This window comes from Lolium rigidum, chromosome 1, assembly GCF_022539505.1.
Source record: "Lolium rigidum isolate FL_2022 chromosome 1, APGP_CSIRO_Lrig_0.1, whole genome shotgun sequence".
Lineage (NCBI taxonomy): Eukaryota > Viridiplantae > Streptophyta > Magnoliopsida > Poales > Poaceae > Lolium > Lolium rigidum.
The window spans coordinates 356,799,942-356,823,716 of record NC_061508.1 but is presented as its reverse complement, the minus strand read 5'-3'; the positions used below and the strand labels follow the sequence as shown (position 1 = coordinate 356,823,716).

At 45.6% G+C, this 23,775-nt stretch overlaps 1 protein-coding gene across 1 annotated transcript; it reads right to left on the bottom strand.

The window, feature by feature from the left end:
• Positions 1 to 8,958: 8,958 nt before the first annotated feature.
• On the bottom strand, positions 8,959 to 12,668 carry LOC124684677 (malignant T-cell-amplified sequence 1-A-like). The gene is made up of 7 exons (XM_047218948.1): positions 12,153 to 12,668; positions 11,992 to 12,059; positions 11,604 to 11,701; positions 10,101 to 10,237; positions 9,712 to 9,779; positions 9,294 to 9,357; positions 8,959 to 9,201 (listed from the first exon to the last, which is right to left on the bottom strand). Exons 2-7 carry the CDS (start codon positions 12,027 to 12,029, stop codon positions 9,184 to 9,186), a joined length of 423 nt encoding a protein of 140 aa, XP_047074904.1. The 5' UTR covers positions 12,030 to 12,059; positions 12,153 to 12,668; the 3' UTR covers positions 8,959 to 9,183.
• Positions 12,669 to 23,775: the final 11,107 nt, after the last annotated feature.

Genomic DNA, 23,775 nt, shown 5'->3' with positions numbered 1-23,775 from the left:
AGGTCTAGTTCAGTTTCTTTGCAGTGGTGTTTCTATGACATGACACATTTTATCCACTTCTGCTTTGAAGCTATAAAGCATTCAGCCACCCAAAGTTGGGATGTCATTTTTGAAACCATTTGTGACGTTGTAATACAAGTATGTGCTTTTGAAATTTGATTCACCCTTATTGTCCTTCCATCAGATTGACGTCTAGCTGATATATACCACTTGCATGGCATGGGACCACCATCATAACCTTTGCACTTGGCATAGAATTTCTTTGTATCTGTCCATAAAGTCTTGGTTTCAAACTCATGTTTGACTGCATAAGTCCTGAAACACATCCTAAACTCATCCATGCTTGGAAACAATCTACCTACTTCAATAACTGGATTTTCTTTGTCATAAACACATATAAGCTCATCATCATGTCCATCACCCACTTCAACTGCAGCATCATGCATCAACTCTGAATCTATATCTGCATCAGCATCAGCATCTGCATTTGCAGTCCTTGAATGTCTGTTACCATTATCTGCAGCTTCATCTTTCTCATTTTCCTTGTCTTTCTCATCTACAGGAATACCAAACATGGTTGCCATTAGAATGTCAGACATTGGAGCAATGAACAAATCTGTTCGGTCACTTATGTCAATTGTATTGCAATCAATAGATACAGGGACCTCCTCAACATGATTAACTACCTCTTCTGCACATGCCTCCCCTGATAACACTGCCAATTTAGTAACTATATGCATTATCTGTATTTGTGTAGCCCAATCATCCTCAACAATCTGACAAGCCAACTTCGATGCCACATATCCAACCCTAGATACAGGGTTCAGATCAATGAGCTCTGCCAAAAACGGAACAGTACTGCTTGTCCACCAGTCTCGCTGATCGACTTCATCTACCATTTCTTCCCCTGTTTCAATCCTAACATACTCCTGTTTCCAATCATCAAACGCTAACAAAGATACTTCTTGCTTTGGCCCCCAAACCACACTCTCCCCAATTTTGTCCACCACATTCCTCACCGCCTCCTCTTCCATTATTTCTAGTTCTTGTGGATTAATGTTTTCAGTAGGTACATCCCATTCAACCAACGTGTCTCTCTCAATCTCCCGCATGCTTCCATCAATTAATAATGCCTTGGAGGAAAGAATTTTATGCAAATTTTAAATGTACCCCTTCCCCTGTTTTTAGCGGGCAATGTGCGCTACGATTAGAGGCAGTAAGCAAATAGAATTGAAATTAAGTTTCAAGATGGGATGAATTACCGATTACTTATCCCCTCTCCCGCCTCCCCCATCTCGTTCCCCTCGCTCAGCACCGCCGCCGGCCACAATCTAAGCTCAACCCAACCCAGCCCTAAGATCTAATGGGGTGAGAATGATGGAAGAGGAATTAGGGTTTCGAATGGCACTCACCACGTCCTCCGTAGAACGAAAGCGCCGTCATCTTCGAAGCAAGCTCTGCCACCACCGCCGCCGTCGACAAGGATGGTGAGCTCTGCCGCCGCCGCCAGAAAATGTCACACGCGCGCTCGGTCAGAAGGGTTTGGTTGGGTCGGTTGGTTTGACTTGGGCCACCACTAAGTTAACCAACCGTTAACTAACTTTACTGTCTCCTAAACGGCCGTTTTATGGCACGGGTGGCTCTGAGCTATTTCCTACCTAAACAACGTCGCATGCTGGCTATTTTCACGAACAACGTCGCTTCTCATCCAAATTCCAAGGAAAAACGTCGTACATGAGCTATTCACCCAAAAAAAAGCTCTGCCTTGTTTTCTACCAGAGCTCCGCCTTACTGTAGATCTTCACTTGTAGAGAATGTCTTAGGATTTCTTTGAATCTGTACATATCTACCTTGGCGCCTACCTCGAGATCTAGTAGTGCTTCTTACATCCTTTTCCCGGAGCAAATCTGTCAAACGAGAACATCAAGGTAATTCCAATTCCTCTGAGATAATTTCTTATGAAGTTGTTGCTCCAAGCTAAAAACATGTTGAAATTATATCTTTTAATTTGCTTATCTTATAGGAAGATCCATTCTTCGTGGGCAGCTCCACTTTACTGTAGATCGTCACTTGTAGCAAATGTCTTAGTATTTCTTTGAATCTGTACATATCTGCCGAGTTGCTCGATGGAGACATGTTGAATCTGTGGAGTTGCTCGAGGGAGACATGTTGAATCTGAAGCTGGGTGATGCTAGTTGTACGGAAGTACAAGAGACTAGAACGGAGAGATAAACAGTGTAAGAATGAACTGCTGGAGCAGGGAAGAAGATGAAGTAAACAGTGGTGTGATGTTGTTGTATAAGAGAATGACAGAGGTGATGAAGTTGTACCTCTCCCCAACCCTAACCTCTCCCGCACCCACGCGGCGGCGCCGCGCAGTGCCGGGCGGCCGCCTCCTACTTTCCCTCGGTGCCCACTTCCTCGGTCTCCTCTCCCGCCGCCGCCCAGGATGTTGCCGGGCAAAGCCCCTGTGTGGCGTGGCGGCGGCTTTCCTCGGCCTCCTCTGTCATGGATTGGGGAGGCTCGGCGGCGTTCGGCCTTTCCTTCGACGCGACGGCGATGTGGTGTTGCGGCCCTAGGAGAAGCTTCTGCGGCTGGCGGCGAAGGCAGGTGGTGGCGCTGGCCCCTTGGGTCCGGCGGGATCTCCTTCTTCTCCGGCGATGGCATGGAGTCTTCCCCGGGCTACCTCTGCGTCGATGAGGACGGCAGGGAGGTGGTGGTGTGCTCTGCCGACGGCGGAGGGAGGGATGGGGGCGGGCTGCATGGGGAAACCCTAGGTCCCCTTCTCCTCGCCTATCAGCGGCCAACGGTGGAGGGCTGGCGTTCGGCTACCGCGATCTGCTTGGTGTCTCCTGCAGCAGCTATGGCCAGCCTGGGATGGTCGCCGGCGTGGGGGGGCGACCTGAATAAAGGCGGCGGTCCTAGGGCCTCTCTTGGGTGAAGAGGAAGACCTACCGGAGGCCTAGACTCACGATCTGGCCGGAGTGTTGAGTTCCGGAAGGCGCCACTGGCAAGTGTAACAGTGCTTCTATTCCCTGGAGTTTGCTGGATCGGTGGTATTCGTTCGTGCGCACCCATGATTTTATTCCGACCGTTTGGTCTGGAGGAGACGGCGTGAAGCTCTTTTCTATGTTGACACCAAGTGACAGCTGATCCATGGTGAAGTCAGAAGAAGAGAATATAATGAAGGCCGGATTTGAGGACTAGCTAATGTAGGTTCAAGTCTTTGCGCTGTTGAGGGGCTTGCTTGGTGTTTCGGACTTCGCTGCAGTGGTATGGTAGTGGGGGCGGCAGCACATGTGAAGTTCAGAGTCTTACCTTTCAGGGTGAAAACCCAAGGTCTGGCCTTAACTGGTTGTGCCTGGCAATATCCTTGTTGAAGGCATTATTTTAAGAGCCAAGGCTATCTTCAGGGTGAAAATCTAAGATCTTTGAGCTGTCGCTTTTGAAGAGTATGATTTTCAGGTGTTGTTTTGGTGGTGGTTGTATTACTGTTGCTAGGCTTGTGATACTGTAGTGGGATTTTTATTTCTTAGTTTTTTTTCTCTTTTTTTGGCTGTGTGTATCCATAATATTTTAAAGCATTGCGTAGTTGCAGAGGCTGGATGTAATTGGTATCTTTCGATATTAATATATTCCCTTTATCGAAAAATGTTTCTTTATTATTATATTGGAGTTGGTCGTAGGTCGTACAACGTGTTTGGTGAAGGAGATTGGGAGCATCCAGACCGTACAATCTAATATCAAAGCCCCGCTCGAAATCCATCTGTCCGATCCACTTTCCTTTCGTACCAATCTACTTTTATGGTAAGTCACCCTCATTTCCTTTGTTAGCGCTAAAATTCATGGTATTAGCTGGTATAAAAAAGGAAAATAAAATCAAGCAACCACGTGGAATCACAATCTAGATGATATCAATCACGATTTTATACCCTATCATCAATCACAATTTATTCACGAGATATCTTTCCTTGCCCCGAAGAAACAAATGACCGTTCGAGCTCCTCCCTTTGTCAAACTTCCTTTGAACGACACCATCCCGCAAGGAGGGAAAAAAATCAAGACTCCATTTCCCATTAATAACGCGTGCCTCTTCTCAACCGAAAGTATCAGGACACAATCTCTCCTCACAAAAAAATCGGGATGCAATCCCTTGTCCCGTTAATTTCTCGATTTATGCCACCTACACCTAGCGGAAGTTCTCAATAAGGTGTATATACTGCTGTCCTACCTAACGGCACAGTATGTATGCGATCGGGAGTACGCGAGGAGGGCGTGGCTCACAGTCGCAGCGACGGCGAGACGCGATCGAGTGAGCCGTTTGGGTAGACGAGTCGCGGCCACCGGCCGCTCTACTCGTCATGTCGCAGTGGAGACGGCAACACGTTGTTCGTGTTCGTCGCTGAGGCCACCTGCATCGATTGCCTGAAATGCATGCTTCACGGTCCACGCCGACCGAACCTTCGACCTCCAGCCCACCCACGACCACACCCGCGTTGTCGCCCACTGGCCTACATTCGAGGACCGCATCACCCACGCCATTCGGTACAATTTTCATTCAGCTCCACCTACCCTACTTTGTACTATTACCCGTGATCAATTTAGATGGAGTACTATTACTATTCTCTGATTTTTGCATGTCCATCATAATCGATTTGATTTCATCTATACATGTAGATGTCTCCAACTAGGATGGTTGAAAGGTCGGACCTGGTAGCGCTGCATATGCAAGCTATGGTCCAGATCTCCAAGGCCAACGTCACTGTTTGCCGGCACGAATTCGCGATGTAATCCGGTCCAATCCACATTCCTCATGCTCACCTGATCGACTGGCAAGTGCCACTCATATGTACATTCTTGGCTCAACTAAGAGGCTAAGCTGAGCATACATCATGTATCACAGCCGCTGATAATTTCCCTCTTTCATCATCTTCTATGCCAAATTTCATATAGTTTTTTTTCAGGACTTCTCATGTTTGTAGCCTCTATATCACGCAGTGAGGCACTTATGGATCGGTATTTTCTCAATTCTCTATACTCTATTGATTGATTATCTCTTCAGAAAGCATTAGCACAACTAAACTATATTGTTTTGTCTCTTTTGTAGGACATATCCATGTTAATTGCAAGTTGCAAATCATTGCCGGTTTTCAAGTAGTCAATGTCAGAATGACGGCGCTCAGATAATGCCATGTTCATTGACTCTATATTCTCCTAGATAAATAGAGCACATTGGTCGAAGAGATTCAGGAATGCACGCCGCTTCTTGTGACAACATAGTAATTCAAAATAACTATCGGTTGAATTGTTTTATTCTGGTTTTGCCAACAAAAAAATTGCACAAATTGATATAGTCATGTTTTAGTTGGACTGAATTATTCTAGTTCAATCAAGGTTACTTTGAGTTGTTAGCTCCATGTATTTTCAGCAGATTAAGATATGAACATTATATGTATGCACTAGACTTACGTAAATATTCATGGAAGCAAAATTACATGGCAACCGTGGTTGTGTCATGTTCGACTTCTATGAACTCTTTGTGACTCTTTGACCAATATTTGTTGATCGTCTATTTTTCGATTGTTCTATATCAACCCACGAGTACTTAGCTAGCAAATTATTAAACTTTAGATAGCTAAAGTTAACTCTTTGCTATGGGAAGCCAACTTCACAGGTATATATTTTTGCAAATAATGTCCCTTGTTATTAGCAGTCTGATGGTTTACCTGGTATTTATTTAGATATGTTACTAAAGTTATGCTATTTCTGTAAGCCTAGATTCTACATGATTTAACTTGGTGCGTCCTCCGCCAAACAAAGTACCACTCATACATGCATTTTTGTTTAGTGCACTTTTAACTTATATAATCTGTTGTGTGTAAATTAATCTATAAGTACGAGCAGCTATTGTTCAACTATTGCTGATTAGTTCATGTAGTATGGTCATAGTTAGAATTCTATAAAGGTGCAGGGTAATTGACATCGGTTGTCAAAATATACTTCAAACGATGATAAAATCTTATGGATTTTTTGAATATGATGTGTCTGTTTTATCATACACGTGAATTTTGCATGTATTGTATTGTATTGTATTGGGTACATATTGCAGAAAAAATAGAGACCGTAGCAACGCACGGGCATTCAACTAGTATGTATAAGATGGCAATCTCAAACGGCAGTATTGACTTTTGTGCACCGAGATTCAATGCAGCTCTGCTGTCTGTGGTTCTGGGACGGGTACGGGGGAGTCAGGTATGATACAATATAAGGGCATCTCCAACGTATTTCGAACGTCTGAATTGTCCGATTGTATCCGTTTGCGTCGGCCCGCGGACGCCCAGGGCGACCGTTTGCGTCGGGGGTACCACCAGCGATGCGGACGAATTTTTTTTTGCGGAGACAACGTCAAGCTCGTTAATGGCGTTTTACGTCCCATCGAGGATTGCCACCAGCGATTAACTGTTCCCGCGCGACAAAGGTCATTCCCGCACGTGCCCAAAACATTGGCAAGTTTCGTCGGCGTTTCGCTCGCGCGGGAAACGACCTGCGCGGCAACGCCGTTTCCCGCCCCGTCGTGGCTATATATGGTGGACACCGGCGGGGGTTGCGGGCACACCTCAAGCTAAACCCTAGCATCCATCCATGGCCGACCACAACCTTAGTTGGGAACACGTTGTTCAGATGTGCCGCCACCTCCACCCGGAGAAGGACGAGCAGCTGGACCTGGAGGCGGCGGCGGAGGCGGAGGTTGCGGAGGCGGAGGCGGTAGAGCCAGGGCGGAGATCGCCAACGCCATGGCTGAGCTCGCCGACGCCAGGGCGGAGCTCGCGGAGGCGCGGGCAGATGGCGGCCCCTCCGGCGGCCCCACCAGCGGTCGCCGTTATCCACGACATCGCGGACGACGACGCCCCTGTGCTCGGCCGCTTCGAGTGCGCCGGTGACCAGTTCGTTCTGGTCGCTTCCTTCGAGACCCTGGTTGGGGACACCCTGCGCCGCCAGCCTTGGTTGGTGGAGGAGGAAGCCCACAGCTATGCGATCGCCATGGCTCGGGGGTTAATTTGCTCCGACCTGGACTCGCTCCAGCGGAGGGGCACTTCTCCCGCGCGGGTCGAGCAGGAGAACCGAGAGCTGGCGGGCGCCATCGCTGCCAGGGACGAAGCGGTGGCGGAGGCGGCTAGGGACATGGCCCGCTTTCTCGCCCAGCTGGCGGGGTTGCAGGCGGTGGCCCAGGCGAAGGAGGAGGCGGCGGCCCAGGCGACAACGGCCCAGGCGGCGGCGGAGGAGGAGGAGGCCAACTCTATGGCCAGGACACTCATGTGGGACTCCTCTCTGGCCGAGGCCCTCGAACGCCGCAGGCGGGACGGGGTGACCAATTTGCGGCGTGCCCGGCGTGCGCGAAGCGCCGACCCCTCCGGCGGCCAGTAGTAGGCCGCGCGACTGCGAGTAACTGAGGCCGATGTAGGCCGCGCGGCGGCGAGTAGGTAAGGCCGTTGTAGTTTTAGATTAACTCGACTAACCATCTCCGTAAAGATGGTCCTTTTGGCCAATCAATAGTAATGAAAATATATTTTGCTTACCTAGTCACTGCTGACCCCGGATGCACCCAACACGGACACTTTACGCGACCGCGGAGCGTCCGCGGAGACGCAAACCTGACGCATATTTGGGCCAGGTTTGCGTCGTCGCGGACTGCCCGGTCACTTTGCGTCGCCCCACTGGAGCAGGACCCAGACGCATTTCCGGTCACGGCGGACGCAAACGGTCGCTCAGCATGTTGCGTCACGCCGTTTGCATACGTGGAAAACTGTATCATTTGCTACTTGGGCAACTAGAAAAGATCAAGGTACTGGAACCACATTCCTCTTCCCTTGGAGATGCACAGTTTGAACCACAGGGGAATTTTTTTATGCCACCGGAAGGTATTTTTTCCAGCCTAGGCATCTAGCACGCCACGATTTATCGAGACACCAAACGCAGAACGACTTGCAGAAATGTTCGTCATGGCCTCACCGTGACTAACACGGAGAAATCATGTCTCCAAAATCTCAACATATGCCGACTTTGGAAGCAAATGTAGCTGAGTACGTAGTATAATCTTTGGACAGTAAATGGATCTAAGTCTGATGATCGCATTGTTCCTCATGCCTCCCACACCTACTAATTCGTTGTACAGTGCTATTTTGTCTCGTCAACATGGTCATACGAAGCCGAAAACTCGCTCTAGATTGTATGCCCTTTTCACGCTATGTTCCTTTTTATAAAGGAGGAATGGATTCTGTTAAATGCGACATATGGGAGCACATGATGTACAGAGCGCACGAAATTACTGTGTTCTATATTAAAAGGGAGTAGGTGGTCGCGATGGTATGTTCTCGCTTTCTCTTTGGTACCTACATCCTCCTCGTTTCTGCGATTTGCGTCGACGAATGGCCACAAGCCACTCTCTGTTCAACCAGTCTTTCTCTCTGCGCTTGTGGATATCAAATGCTTAACAAAGAAAATGAAATCACGAAGCAATCTCTAGTAATACGAATTCTACTTCTCCTCGTTCATGTGTGCACACTGAATACAAGTTAAACAATATTCGCTAATAGTCCTAGACATGTTTGTCGCTAAATAACATCTATAGATGCAAGTGGGGCAACAATAGGGTACCCTTTACCCTCTTTTGTGCAAAAGTTAAACTAAAATGATGATGTCATCCAAAATTGTTAGTTCATTTTGCCTTGTTGAGTTTGCAGTTTCCACTTGTTGTCGTCCTTCTCGCTCGGCCAAGGAAAATAGCAAGGCTGAAGCCGTTTCTGTTGTTGTCCCTGTTCATCTTGAGATGTTAACCTTTTTCCGAGATGTCCTTATGTGAGCTAAAGTATTTCTTCGTATTATGGCAGAATTGCAGCAATGCCATTGGTAGATAAACAACAAAGTAAAGTTGGCAAAAAGAGCAGAACTATTGTCTTGTTCTGAACTGTTACTGGTATATAAAAGTGCAAATGATCAGCGATGCGACATCATACAAGAATCTTAGCAGCAAAACATTACCAACTAAAGCGTTTGCCTAAACTCAGAGGATTCACTCAGGCGAACACCGTTGCTGGCTATTTTCTCTGTTTACACAACACATGATGCGCCTGGCTACAGTTCCATATGACCATGTCGCAAATCCTGCTTCCTCTGCAATTCTACTTATTCGAGCCGCTCCATCTGTCAAACGGCATGAAAGTTGAAGTTAGCAAAATAGCCTATATAGTATATAGCAACTAAATGCAATGATGTAGATAAAAGCAGAGTAGTACCTTCCACAGGCCATCATTTAGATAGTGCATGTTGTCAACTCCAATTCCTTTGTTAATGGTGCTTCTGCAAAAAAAATCAGAATTTCAGGAGCAGCATTACCCGCAGCTAAATGCATGGGATGATACTAACAAAGAATGAATGGGATGTAATATTCAGGGAAGCTTAAGTTTATATGTGTATCTGGATAATGTTCGGCTATGTTGAGACTTAATTTGTATGCACTATTAGAATATAAGGCACATAATACTAAGGAGAGCGCCACAAGTGTATATCAACAGTTAGGAAACATTAGTACGGAGTCAAAAAGAAACCTCCACAGAGGAAGCAGGCACTGAGTCCAAGGTTTTCACACTCCAGAAGTATAATTCATAGGTTTGGAAGCATCATTAGTAAGTAATACTTCAAAAAGGAGCTTACATGTTTTTCGCTGACATCTTTGTAAATCCAATTGCCAATGCGTGTTGTTTGCCTTCAGCCATGATAGCCTGACAATCATAAATTTCAAGAGATAAAAAATAAGTCTGGTGGTCAGCATGCTCAGGGGAGGTAAGCTTTTTATCATTGATGTGCATAAGTGCACTAGGATGCATAAGTAACTGATATCACGTAATTACCATGCCATGATCTAGTTAAAAGAGGGTACACTAATCTGCAGACTGCCAAATTTAACTCACATGAGAATAATTGAAAGGCACTAAAGTATAGAATTGTTACGTTGCTACCAGACAGTCTACTCAAGTAGATGAGATTCATGCATATTAGATCTGTAAATGGATGAATTGGAGCTTAAGAGATTAGTCTTGTACCACTGGTGTTTCCTCCTCGACTCCACTGTCCAAGGCACCACCGGGCGATGTCAGTCCAGGGCACATTATGTTGGCACCAGAGAGAACAAATTTGATAGCACCTCTGTCGACTTGGAATTTCTTCATGATCTCCGGATCTGATCAAATGTAAGCATAAGTTAGCACAAGAAAGGGGGGTAGTATCTTGGAATGTGGATGTTTTGCAATTAGTTATGCTTGCACCCCATGCTGAAAATATGCATCTCGAAGTTCAATTATTTTGTTTCCGAAAAGGGAAAATTTGCTACGGGATACCGTTATATTTCTGTCTTTGCCGAAACACACCATCAAAATGTGTCTTTGCCCAATACCATTACAATTTTGCGGTACGTTTGCCACAACACACCAAAAGCCAAAAACGGAAATATCTATTTATCTTATCACGAAATTACTAGATTAGCTAGAATCAAGCCAGGTTTTTTCCTTCCCATCTAGAGAAACAGAAAACCAAACCAAACTGGTTTTCTTCCATATGGGTAGCGATGAAGGGGATGAAGGCCCTAGCAGGATTCTAGAACCGGAGTCCTTAATCTTGTGCGGCCGCCACCATTCCTCTTCTCACCCCAGGGACACTCATTGGCCGGCCTCGTCGTATCCTCACCATTGGTGACCTGCTGCAGGGAGGCAAGTGCAGCACCGCCCAGGAGGGTTCCAGGCCCTTCACCGGCGCTCTCGGCCACTCTCACCGGTGCCCTCATCTACAATCACCGGAGCCCTCGCGCTGGAACATGATCTGCCGGCGGCCATGGACGGCGACATGGCTGGGTGCCCAAGGGGTAATGTTTTGCCGTGATTCCCTGCCAATTACATATATACGTACGAACTGACACGGCACGTAAAAGAGCACCATTTTTTACATCAGGAATTCATACGTACATATTAACAGGGACCTAGAGAAAACCCGTTCAAGCAGCAATTGATATCTACGAACCAGCGGGCCAAAAGTTTAAGTACATAAAAAACCTGTCTAAAGACGTGGATGGTCATCCTAAGTAAAAAATTAATCAAACTTTCCTTTTTTGGCTTTCGGTGTGTTGTGGCAAATGTACCGCAAAATTATAATGGTACTGGGCAAAGACACGTTTCGATGGTGTGTTTTGGCAAAGACCAGAATATAACGGTGTCCCGTAGCAAATTTTCCCTTGAAAAATCATGTGTATGCAATACATGTTATAACATGACCGTTTACCCAATTGGTACGAAAATATGACACACTATGAGATATTCAGAACATACAAGAAACAAACTATCAGTATTTTTCTTTCTCGATATTTTGATGCTTAAAATTTACAACTTGTATAATATCCATTCTGATTAACACCCTTCAACAGGTAAACACTTAGAACAATAGTACTCTAGTTCTCTAGCAGATAGGCACGCCCAAACATATAAATAAATAAATTACATACACTGTGATGTACATCTAGGGGAAAAGGAAAATGGGTGCGGAGAGAACAAACTTACACTGATGAAGAAGGCGCAGCGTCGGCATGTACGGTCCATCACGGATGTTGAAGAACAGAGGGACGTTATTCACCACCACAAGATTCAGATGATTTTGGCTAGGGACAGAAACGAACTGCATTAGAAAGGCCACAATCTTGCAACAAATAAAAGCTAAATTAGTCTTTGCTTATCAATCTAATAATCTACTCCATGTATTCTAAATTTCGATGTAGGGAAAAAAAAAAGAATAGCCAAATGTAACACTCAGTATGTCGAAAACATAGCACCATGTAACCCTCAGCATGTCATCAGCATCACACAGACATAAAGGCAGGCTATTAACCAGGCTAATTAATCGAGAGAGATAATTCATCCAACAGCTACAAAGCAAGCTGAATCTACAAACCATTTAACCACGATCATTGGCGACTTTTTCGGGAGCATGTCCTCCAGCAGAGGTTCAAGGAGAGGGTACTGCAATCAATAAGAAACTTAGTTTGAGTGTATAGCTGACCAGAAGGGAGGAGAGTCTGAAACGAAAGAGAAATAGTGGGGTATGCAGATAACCTCCTCGGCGATACTTTGCCGGATTCTCCGCTGCACAGACGCCTTGACCTGATTCTGCCCTGATATATCCTCGGAAGAGAACCTACGGATAAATAAGAGAGCAGGCGTTTGTCATGGTGAGTCTGTTCATGTGGTACAAAAATCTTGCATAGAATGCAAATGATGGCAATGAGCACAACAATGCATGTTAATCATAAGGCATTTAGAGCGGCATAGAGGTACTCGTCCATGGCAGGAGCAAGAAAATTTACATCTCCGTCCAATTGCACTACTAGATTCTCTCAAGACTCTGAAGCTAAACCCGTACTACCGGCGATGGAGGACTACACGAACAGATCTCCCGAGAAAAAGAAAAGGACTAGCAAGTTCCAGTCTCGACGACACGAATCTAAATCGCGACGGATCTAGGTATGAGAAGAGGAATTGGCATGGGGGATTGGGGACTCGCTTCTTGAACATGGCGCCGGAGCTCGGGGTGGACCGCGGCGTCGAGGAGGGCAGACGGGGAGCGCGGAACGGCGGCGACCTGGTGCAGACGACGTGGGCGGCGGAGGGATGGTAAATCCACAGTTTTGGCTAATTAAGCGGAAAGTGTCTTTAGCACATGAGGATCACTTTTTCTTTTCCTTTTGAGGTTTTTGCTGAAGAGTACTTCGGAATAGGAGCATTACATGTGGCACCTTCTCTGCAATCAAGCAAAGTTGGTCAATTTTCTTGGACTTGTATCAAGAACAACAATGCTACAATGCATGTGTAAGTTTTGATGTGTGGAGGTTGTTTTCCAGGATGGAAGCCACTTCTCATGTGTTCAGATTTCATAAGGTACTACACGAGTTTGGCTTTTTTGGAACCGTTTGTAACATATTATTGAACACTGGACATGTTTCTGGTCCAAGAGGTCCAAGCTCATGTGGGTGCTGACCTATAAAAGGAGGAAGTTCGAGGAGAGCTAACCCTAAGAGAGAAGAAATCACACCATCCACCAGGACTAAAGATGAGGTGAGCTGGTGCTCCAACATGCTATCAGAGCAAGGCGACAGGGACCTGAAGGGAAGCCGGTTCCGGCAGGGAACAACAGTGGTTCTACGCGGCGGAGAGGAGACGAGGTGGCGCTGCGTGCAAGGGGAAGGAAAAGGACAAGCTGGATTGTGGTTCTTGCTACTGCGTGCAACTGCTCGTCAAGGAGTGAAGCAGGGGTGGTGGTTTCTCAAGTTGTGTGTGCCTGCTGCTGGTGAAAGGAGGTTGCTGGTAAGCATGCCCCGAAGCTATTTGTTGTTTTTGTTGGGTGAAGGCGAGAGTGCAGATGGGTAAGTCCAAAGGGCTTGTGGCGGCTCTCGAGCAGCTCACACTGTTTCTCTCAAAACGGGGTTGCTCTGAGGCCATGGTTCCTCGATAAAAAGTGGTTAAGAAGATTGACATGTCACCCACGGACATCAAGCTAGAGGGGGTTACCAACTATCCGAGTTGGTCTCGGAGGGCAATGTTGGATGTGGATCAGAAAGATCTTGATGGGTACTTATTGGGCACTGTCAAAGAACCAGGAGACAGGACTAGTGTTGAGGGAAAGAAGTGGAAAACCGTCAACTCTCTGCTTATTAGGTGGATGTTGAACTCGGTGGTGCCCTCCATTGGGCGTTCCGTGGAGGGGCTGTCCACAGCTGCTGAAATATGGAAGACCTTGTCCACCCACTACTCTGGTAAAGGCAATGTCATGCTCATTGCTCAGATTGATGGGAAGATTCGCCATCTCCGCCAGGGGAACATGACAGTGATGGCATATGTGGCAGAGCCGCAAGCCTTATGGGCTGATCATGATAAATGTGACCCTCTCAGACTCTATGATGCAGCCTCTATCGAGTCAGGGCACAAGTGGATAGCACGCAGGCGTGTGCTTAAGTTTTTGGAAGGGCTAAATAAGTGCTTTGATGGCAGAAAGGCATCTCTGATGCACCACACCTCCTTGCCCACTCTTGACGAGGTCATTGCAGCAATGGCTCAAGAGGAGGTACAGCTCTCTCTGGAATCAACAGATGAGAAAGTTGTGTCAGCTCTAACGTTTGTCGTGACCAAGCGCAGAGAGTGGAAAGAGACTAGGGACTGTTTCATTTGTGGGGAGACTGGTCACCTAAAATGGAACTGCCCCACTCATGGTAGAGGCAGGGGATATAACAGAGGGGGAAGTAGCAGGATGGCAGGAGGCAGAGGTGGATACTCGGGACGTCAAACTGCTAGAGGTAGAGGAGGACACACCGAAACTCTGGTGGTCAGAGTGCACACATGGTGACTGAAGTGGACAATGGGACGTCAAAAGATGCAGGAGTGGATGTTGTTGCCAATGGAAACTTTGCTAACTTCGTCTCCACGGATGAAGGTAATTCTGAAAAGGCATCTCTTGCTACTAATGAGAATGATACAGAATGGATTCTAGACTCTGGCGCATCTAAGCATGTTGCGGGTAAATTCGGTGTATTTGAGTCTTACATTAAGCATCCTCCTACTCACAAAGGCACCATTCAAACTGCCGATGGTACAAAATAACCTGTTGTTGGAGAGGGCACAGTAAAGTGCACTTCAAACATCTCTTTGTCATCTGTTTTACACGTCCTAGCGTTTCATGTTAATTTGGTCTCTCTGAGGGCTCTCACTGATGACATAGACTGTAGTGTGAATCTTAACAAATTTGGTGTCGTGATTTAGGAGCGGGAGACGAGGCAGATGGTTGGCACTGGCACCAGGCGTAAGGGGCTCTGGTATGTGAAAAAGGGGGTGCAGCCAGAGTTGTTGTATGGTGCAACCATGGAGGACAAGGAAAAACAGGCTATGATCCATCATTGTATGATGGGGCATGTATCTTTCGATAAGATGAGTAGAATATTTCCTGATATTACGTGTGGAATAAGCAAGGGCAAGTTAACATGTAATGCTTGCGAGTCTCATATGTGTGTAAGGGGCTTAGGAGCATATCTCCTTTTATGCTTATTCATTCAGATGTATGGATTTTCCCGGTGATGTCAGTGACTGGAATGAAGTACTTTGATGCGCCACAAGGATGAGGTGTTCAACTGTTGAAAGGACACAGATGTCGCCTAGAGGGGGGGTGAATAGGCGATTTAAAACTTCTACGAGATGGGCTTAACAAATGCGGAATAAAACTAGCGTTTACTTTGTCAAGCCCAAAGCCTATATACTATGGTTCACCTATGTGCACCAACAACTTATTCTAAGCAAAGGTTCACCTATGTGCACCAACAACTTATGCTAAGCAAGACAAGCAACTTATGTGATAGCAAGATATATATAACTTCAAGCACGATGGCTATCACAAGGTAAAGTGCATAAGTAAAGAGCTCGGGTATAGAGATAACCGAGGCACGCGGGAGACGATGATTTATCCCGGAGTTCACACTCTTGCGAGTGCTAATCTCCGGTGGAGAGGTGCGGTTGCTTAGTGCTCCCGAACGCCACAAGAGGCTCACCTTGAGGTGTGGTTGCTCGATGCACACCAACGCCACAAAGGCCTCACCCCAAGATGCGGTACTCACACCACACACCGAACGCCACGAAGGCGCCTCACCTAAATCTCCGGTGACCCTCACCACAGCCTAGGTCACGGTTCCACTAAGGGATTTCCTTCGAGGCAGAAACCGGGCCTTACACAAAGGTTGGGGCACACATCCACAACTTAATTGGAGGCTCCCAACAAACCGCCACAAAGGCCTAGAATCCGTCTAGGGTTCCAAGAACCCAAGAGTAACAACTTTCTTGCTTTCACCTCCACGAATCACCGTGGAGAACTCAAACCGATGCACCAAATGCAATGGCAAGAACACCACAAAGATGCTCAAGTCCTTCTCTCTCAAATTCCAACAAAGCTACAAAAGCTATTGGGGGAATAAGAGAGGAAGAACAAATAAGAGGAGGAACACCAAATTTATCCAAGATCTAGATCTAGTGGATTCCCCTCACAAAGAGAGGGATTTGATTGGTAGGAATATAGATCTAGATCTCCTCTTCCTTTTCCCTCAAAAAGATTCAAGAAGCATAGGAGGAGTAGAGGGAAAGGGAAGCTCTCAAGGTCAACAATGGTGGAGAGCACAAAGGGGAAGAGGTAGCTGCCCAAGGAGGAAGAAGGGGGCTTAAATACCCCCTCCCATCGAAATATGACCGTTTGGGTCAGCTCAGGCCGGATTTTCCGGGCCGGATATTTGTAAAATATCCGGGCCCCGAGAAACGGCTAAGGACATGAGAAAACTGCTCTCAGGATGGGGACCGGACATTTGGCCGGATATTTGCCCGGATTTGTCCAAAAACCAGATTTTTCCGGGGGGCCGGATTATCCGCCCCTAACTTGGGCCGGAATATCCGCCCCCCTGAAAACTGGCAGAAACATCAAACTGAAACGGGCATAATTTTAGCATCCGGACTCCGATTTTGATTATCTTGGGCTTGTTTTAAAGCTAGGAACAAGCTCTACAAGATCATGCAGGAAACCATCATAGTCCAACAAGGGAGGATAGAAACAAATGATGAAAGGTTTGACCTATCTAAAAAAGACATACCGGTAAAACCTCCAATCTCGAAAATGCAACAAGTTGCCCGTGCAAAAACCATTCTTGATGAACTAGAGCTTGTCATGAGAATAAGCACAAGCTCTAAATCATCACATGGATAAGATCCAAATAATAACCAAGAAAGATGATGAACCAAACTCGAAAACGCAACAAGTGATCTATGCAAAATCCGTTTTCGATGAACTAGAGCTTGTCATGAGAATAAGCACAAGCTCTAAAACATCACATGGATAAGGTCCAAATAACAACCAAGAAAGATGATGCAAGGATGCAAAGGTTTGAGCTCTCTCCGAACGATACGATCGAGTTACTCACTCGAGAGCCCTCTTGATAGTACGGCAACTAAACTATAAACCGATCTCCAACTACACTATGAGACCGGTGAGAAAGAAACCCTATCAAGAGCAAACCTTATACTTGCGCATTCCACTTGAGCTTGATGACGACGATCTTGACCTCAACAAGATGGAACGTCTTTCTTGCTTGTGTTTGCTTGACGAAGTCTTGTGGATTGCTCCCCCATAATCCACCATGGGAGAGCTTCTTCTTCGGCACATCTTCACATAACCATGACCACCATGTGGATTGCTCCCCCATAATCCACCATGGGAGAGCTTCTTCTTTGGCGCATCTTCGCATATCCATGATCACCATATGGATGGCAAGACTCAAGCAAAGGACCTCTTCGAGATGGCTCATCTTTAACTTGCACTTCATTTCTTCATTCTTCATCATGTTGATGTCTTGAAGTAACTTGAGGGCTCACTTCATCTTCATCTTCAAGACATACTTGACACTTGATATCCTTCACCAAATTCTTCTTATTGCAACCTTGAAGCCAACATATGGTTCAAGAATTGCCTATGGACAACTCCTACAAATATAACTCAATGCAAACATTAGTCCATAGGGATTGTCATTAATTACCAAAACCACACATGGGGGCTCCATGCACTTTCAATCTCCCCCATTTTGGTAATTGATGACAATCTCTTTGAGAGGGTTTATATAAGGAATTTAAGTAACAAATAAGTTGAATATATAGAGCAAACTCCCCCATAATATATGCATGTGTGAATGATCTTGACTTTCATTGCATATAATGGCATTCAAAGCCTAGTGGAGTTTCCTCTAAATATTCAACTATGCAAAGCAACAAGATGCAATGCAATAAAGGCACATGCTTAAGCACAAAGCAAAGACATAACCAAATTCCCTTAAACCCTCCAAACTTCTCCCCCATTGGCACCAATTGCCGAAATGGGTGAAAATTTTAGAAGGCCAAAATAGTGAGAGTTCCTCCATAGCGTGTGCATTTCTCATAATTTGAGTGGAATCAAATGCACATATCCAATGAAGAATATTCGGAAGGAATCACACTATAGATAGGATCAAAGATTGCAAAAAAGATAACAGAGTCAAGAAGCTTCAACAAATGAAGTAAGCAACCAAATGAACCACAAGGATGATACTGAAAGAAAGATAGATATTATGATAAGATCAAGAAGATTACTCTAAATAATATGAGGAAGCTCCCCAAGGTTTGTGCACAAAACTAGACAATTTGCATTGGAGTATAAAGTGCACAAACATGGAATCATCACTCCCATAATATCATTCAAAAACAAAAGATACCAAGTGAATCAAACTCTAATGATCACCACAAGATAGTGCTCTAAATCATATGAGGAAGCTCCCCAAGGTACATGCATAAAATAAAATGTTGCATTTGAATAAAATATGCATAACATGGAATCCTCACTCCCTCATTTAAAACACAAACATTTGTAATAGATCATAGATAGAAAAATAAGCTAAACACTTGAAACAAACAAATAGTTGAGCAACAAGTAAGAGGCACCATAATAAAAAAGGCTCAACCAAGATGATATGTGAAAGGCATGATAAAGCATATTATAAGACTATTACAAGGATGAGCAAAAGGCATCATCATAGTCTTCAATGAATTATATTGCTTAGCATGACCAATCAACACGCAATAAATAAATAAGATATCAAAAGGAGATGTATAATCTCTTATGTGTATAAGTTTCTCTAAGTGGGCAATATCACAAAGATATTTATCCACAAAGAAACATGCACACACAAAATAGATACGCAAGAAAAATAGTATGATATCCAAGACGAAGTCATGCAATATACCAATAAGAATTTTTGCTTAATAGCATGGCCAAAGGCTCAATTTTATCTTATTGTACATTCATGAAATTCAACCACAATTATCTAAAATACATCACAAATATCAACAAGGGATAGAAGATAGTTGGGATGCATTGAGATAGGCAACAAGTATCACAAACGAGGATACCAAAAGAAATAACTAAATTTGCACTTTCATCTATATTGCACATGTGAGAGCCTTGAGGAATTGATATGCACTAAAATTGCTAGATAGGCATAGTTGGGATGGGTGAATCATGAGCATGATTTTATATACTTCCCAACATATGTACTCATCTCAAATTACTCACATTCGCAATAAAGAGGTTTCGTCAAGACTTTAGCAAGAAGCACAACATTTGCAAATCAAAAGATTCATGCCAAGATGCAACCACATGGTTGGATGCTAGAAGAATATGCATGAGAAGATACTTGTTACCGAGATAGCATTGGTGAGGATGTAGTAGATATGTGTTCGTTGACCATCCTAGCTTGCCTCAAGTTACCATTGAGTCACCACTTCTCCTCAAGAGTGAGACAAGCATCCAATGGATATTCATTGTACCTAACACAAAGGTAAGTACAAAAATGGTCCCCAAACTAATTGGGTCCGAAGTAGTTAGACACACTACAACATATAGGACAAACTCCACAATTCTATGTGCATATAGATATGAAATTGAATTTCATGCACATCTTAGCCAAATTAGGATTTGATGGAGTTTACCCTATATATTGGATCAAAGAAAGTGACACATGCCATAAGATATACATATATTAAATATGCATGCACAATACTTTCAAGAACCAAAGGAAGATACAATTTGGACGAAACACCAAATAAACCAAGAGACAATGGTTGTCCAAATTATATCAAAGAATCAAATCAACACAAGATTGACTCCAAAGACTTATCTCATTATAAGAAGCTAATTAAACCTAAACACAAAGGAATGAGATAACCAACTCCCAAGAGAGCAAGGTTCCAACAAATAAACCAAACCCTCGAAACTTTTTATGATGGCACAAAGTACCAAAAAGAAAATTTTATGTCTCCCAAAACCAAATTTTTGATAAAGATCAAGAGATGTTAAGAATTCTAATAATATAGAAGAGCTCCCCCAAGTTTGGTGAATTATCTAGGATTTTTTATATGAATACAAATTGCACAAAACTAGGATCATCACGCTACCTATATGTTCAATGCTAAGAAAGTTTGAATAGACAACTTAGATCCATAAGATGCAAGGAAGACACATGGGAGTCAAAGCACAACAAATTCATGGCAATAAATAAGGCAATTTGAACACAAGAGCCAATGTATATATGATCAATAAATATCCACCTCACAATTTATTACCACTTGTCCTAGGACAAGAGGTATTAGGAAATATTTCCCGGTGGTAGTTTGTAAGTATACATAAGATCATATTTACAACGAATAAAGCATATGGTAAAAGATAAGAGTTAACCATCATGCAAAGGGAGTTTCTTGATAGCTTCAATTAGTCATACCAACATGCAAAGCAATTAATAGTATTCATACCAACATGCAAAGCAATTAATAGTATTCATACCAACATGCAAAGCAATTAATACTATTCATACCAACATGCAAAGCAATTAGTAGTATGACTTGAAGCATATGGTTTTCCAAAAATGTATTGAGGGACACATTGTGAAAAAACATGCCAAGAAAAACTTTCACAAATAAGATCCACAAAGATATTAGCAATGAAGCCATTTAAGCAAATTGGAACTTGTTTGAGAAAACATGTCACATATGAGAGATAATTTACAATATCAATTCTATGTGACACAACCTCAAATGTTCACATTTCCTAGGCTTGTAATATGCACAAAGGTTATTACTCCCCCATAATGTGATAAATAATATATTTTCATAAGAGGCAAATAAGATCCAACTAGAGATATTAATGGACATTGGAATTTGAATTTCTCATGAAGATGACATACCACATAGAGACTAGATAATCTTGCAATATCAAATTGTTATCACCAGTATTTGACCAAGCCAGAGGTAGGCCGCGATCAAGACGAATTTGAAGATATATGCGTGGAGAGATATGTAAATCGGCCTTGTGTATCAAGTTTGGGCTAGTTAGCCCGTGTATCTTTACTTAGTAGGTTACGTAGAGTTTGTCTCGTGCACGGTTTAGCGCACGACCGCATTAGAAAGTCCCTTGGACTATAAATATGTACCTAGGGTTTATGGAATAAACAACAACCAACGTTCAACACAAACCAATCTCGGCGCATCGCCAACTCCTTCGTCTCGAGGGTTCCTCCGGTAAGCATCATGCTGCCTAGATCGCATCTCGCGATCTAGGCAAGCACAAGCCTGCCTAGTTGTTCATGCGTTGCTCGTACTCGAAGCGTTTTTGATGGCGAGCAACGTAGTTATCATAGACGCGTTAGGGTTAGCATCGTTCTTAGCATCATATGCTCGCGTAGTGCAACCCTTGCGCGTCTAGCCGTCCTTGTGCCTCATCATGGGTGCAGGGGCGGCACCCCGCTTGATCTTTGTTTAGTAGATCTGATCCGTTATGGTCGATCCTTGATTCATCAAGGATTAGTTTAATATCCGCAATAGTTAGGCCTTACAAAGGGTTGGAGGATCCAGCGGCATGCGGGGTGTAGTTTGCTGCCCCTAGACAGGACGTTCCGAGGATCAACCTAGTGTTGGTTTTTAGGCCTTGTCTAGGGCTGGCTTACGTTTACCGTGCGTGAGTGCGAGGCCCAATCGTGAGTAGGATGATCCGATTATGCGGTGAAAACCCTAGATCGTCGTGGATCTCATACGCTTTATGTTGATCAAGCAGGACCACCATATATTCGGCCACCTTGGACGAATCATGGGTGAATCGGCTCCCTGAGCCGATTTACGGGACAACCCGAGAGCCGATCGAGGCTCGTATTTAACGTGTACGTGTGTGCCCTGCAGGAAATTAAGCGAGGCATCATCCACACCTTCCCGACCAGGTATAGGTCAGGTGGCACGCCCTTGCGACCCAAGCATCGGCGCGCGACCAGGAGGCTTTGCGGGCCGTCGCTCTGAGGGACTGGGGCCAGCCGCAGCCCTAGTCATTCCCGGCTCTACCGTGTTGGCCAGTCGCTGCCCGCCGGTGGGTTTCTGACGCCAACACATTCTGGCACGCTCGGTGGGACAATCTTCAACGACACATCTTCAACGACAACCATCTCGCCATCCACATCAGAGATGGCGAAAGACACCATACCATCTTCATCAGAAGTGGCAGAAGAAACTCCGGTCACGTACGGGGATCTCACTGGGCGAGCTCAAGAAGAAGTACGACGAGATCAAGTCTACCCTCGAAGCCGACCTAATCGGCTCTTTCCACGAGACCCGCTCCCATGGCATCGGATGGAAGGGGTTCACACCGAAGGCGCGCTTGATGGAGTGGACCTGTCCACCCCGTCCGAAGAACGCACCAGGTCGCTGCGTCAGGAGATCAACTTCATGGTGGCTCATTCGCCGCACCGCCATTCTGAGAGCCCGGTGAATACGTTGGAGCGCGTCGCGCTGCGCGTGATCCGAGAGATCATGAGCCATCGGCACTCTCCGTCGGGACCAGCCCTAGGGACTCACCAAGGGGAAGCGCTGCTCCATTCCCGTCCCCCGCTGCCATTCGCGTTGGCAGCGCCCGAGGCGCCGAACTCATCGGCTTTTGTCGTCTACAAGATTGGTGGTGACCCCAGTGACTACCAGTTCCTACAGGACGCGCCCAAGGAGATCCCGCACGGATACGCATGTGCATACGTGCCAGACGCGGCAGCACCTGGGCACCCTCGAACCAGGTTGCTATAGCAGGGACTTCTGGGGCAACAGGAGGAGCGTCGGAGGCAGACCCTGAGAAGCAAACGTGGCTAGCTAAATACGCCACCCCGACAAAGCTCCCGAGCCCAGCTCCTGCAGTTGGCTCAGAACCAGAGAAACAGGCGTGGCCGGTTAAGTACGCCACTCCGACGAATCTTCGGGGTTCGGCACTCGCAGCCATCACCGCGGATCAAATTTGTACGATCCTGAAAGATCGGTTCGGCATGATGCCGAAGAGAAAGGCGATCGGCTATACCAAGCCGTACCCCAATGAGTACGAATTGATCCCACTACCACCTAAATATCGGCTCCCGGACTTCACAAAGTTCAGCGGATCAGATGGCTCCAGCTCCATCGAGCATGTGAGCCGATATTTGGCGCAACTGGGCATGATCTCAGCGTCAGACGAGCTGCGCGTGAGGTACTTCTCGCAGTCCCTCACAGGATCGGCTTTCGGATGGTACACGTCGCTGCCACCGAACTCGATCCAGACCTGGAAGCAGCTGGAAGAACGGTTCCACGAGCAATATCACTCAGAGGCTTCCGAGGCTGGCATTGCCGATCTAGCCCAAGTACGACAGAAGCGCGGAGAAACGGTGTCCGAATACATTCAGCGCTTCAGGACCGTCAGGAACCGATGCTATTCGGTTCATGTAAGTGAAAAGGAAGCAGTCGAATTGGCGGTGGTGGGTCTATCATCATCGATCAAGGAAGTGGCCTCCCAGGCGGACTATCCTTCATTAGCACACATGGTGCAGAAGTTGTCAGCATATGAGCAACGCCACCCGGATATCTACCAAGATAAATTCAAGCGCGTGGTTACCATGGTTGACGCAGGCGAAGATGAAGGTCCTACGGGAGAGCGAGAGGTCGCAGTAGCTGAGTGGACTCGAGCTGCAGAGCCCGGTAACCTCGCAAATGGGTAAAGCCACCAGTGGCCTCCAAGAGGGTTCGACTTCGACGTGACGAAAACCGAGCAGATTTTCGACCTCTTACTCGCGGAGAAGCACAT

Coding starts and splice junctions, on each gene's coding strand:
- LOC124684677 (XM_047218948.1), bottom strand. CDS start 12,029: ATGCTCCCGAAAAAGTCGCCAATGATCGTGGTTAAATG. Junction 10,238..11,603: donor GCTGCGCCTTCTTCATCAGT/GTAAGTTTGTTC, acceptor ACATTTGATCAG/ATCCGGAGATCATGAAGAAA. Junction 9,780..10,100: donor TCGAGGAGGAAACACCAGTG/GTACAAGACTAA, acceptor TATGATTGTCAG/GCTATCATGGCTGAAGGCAA.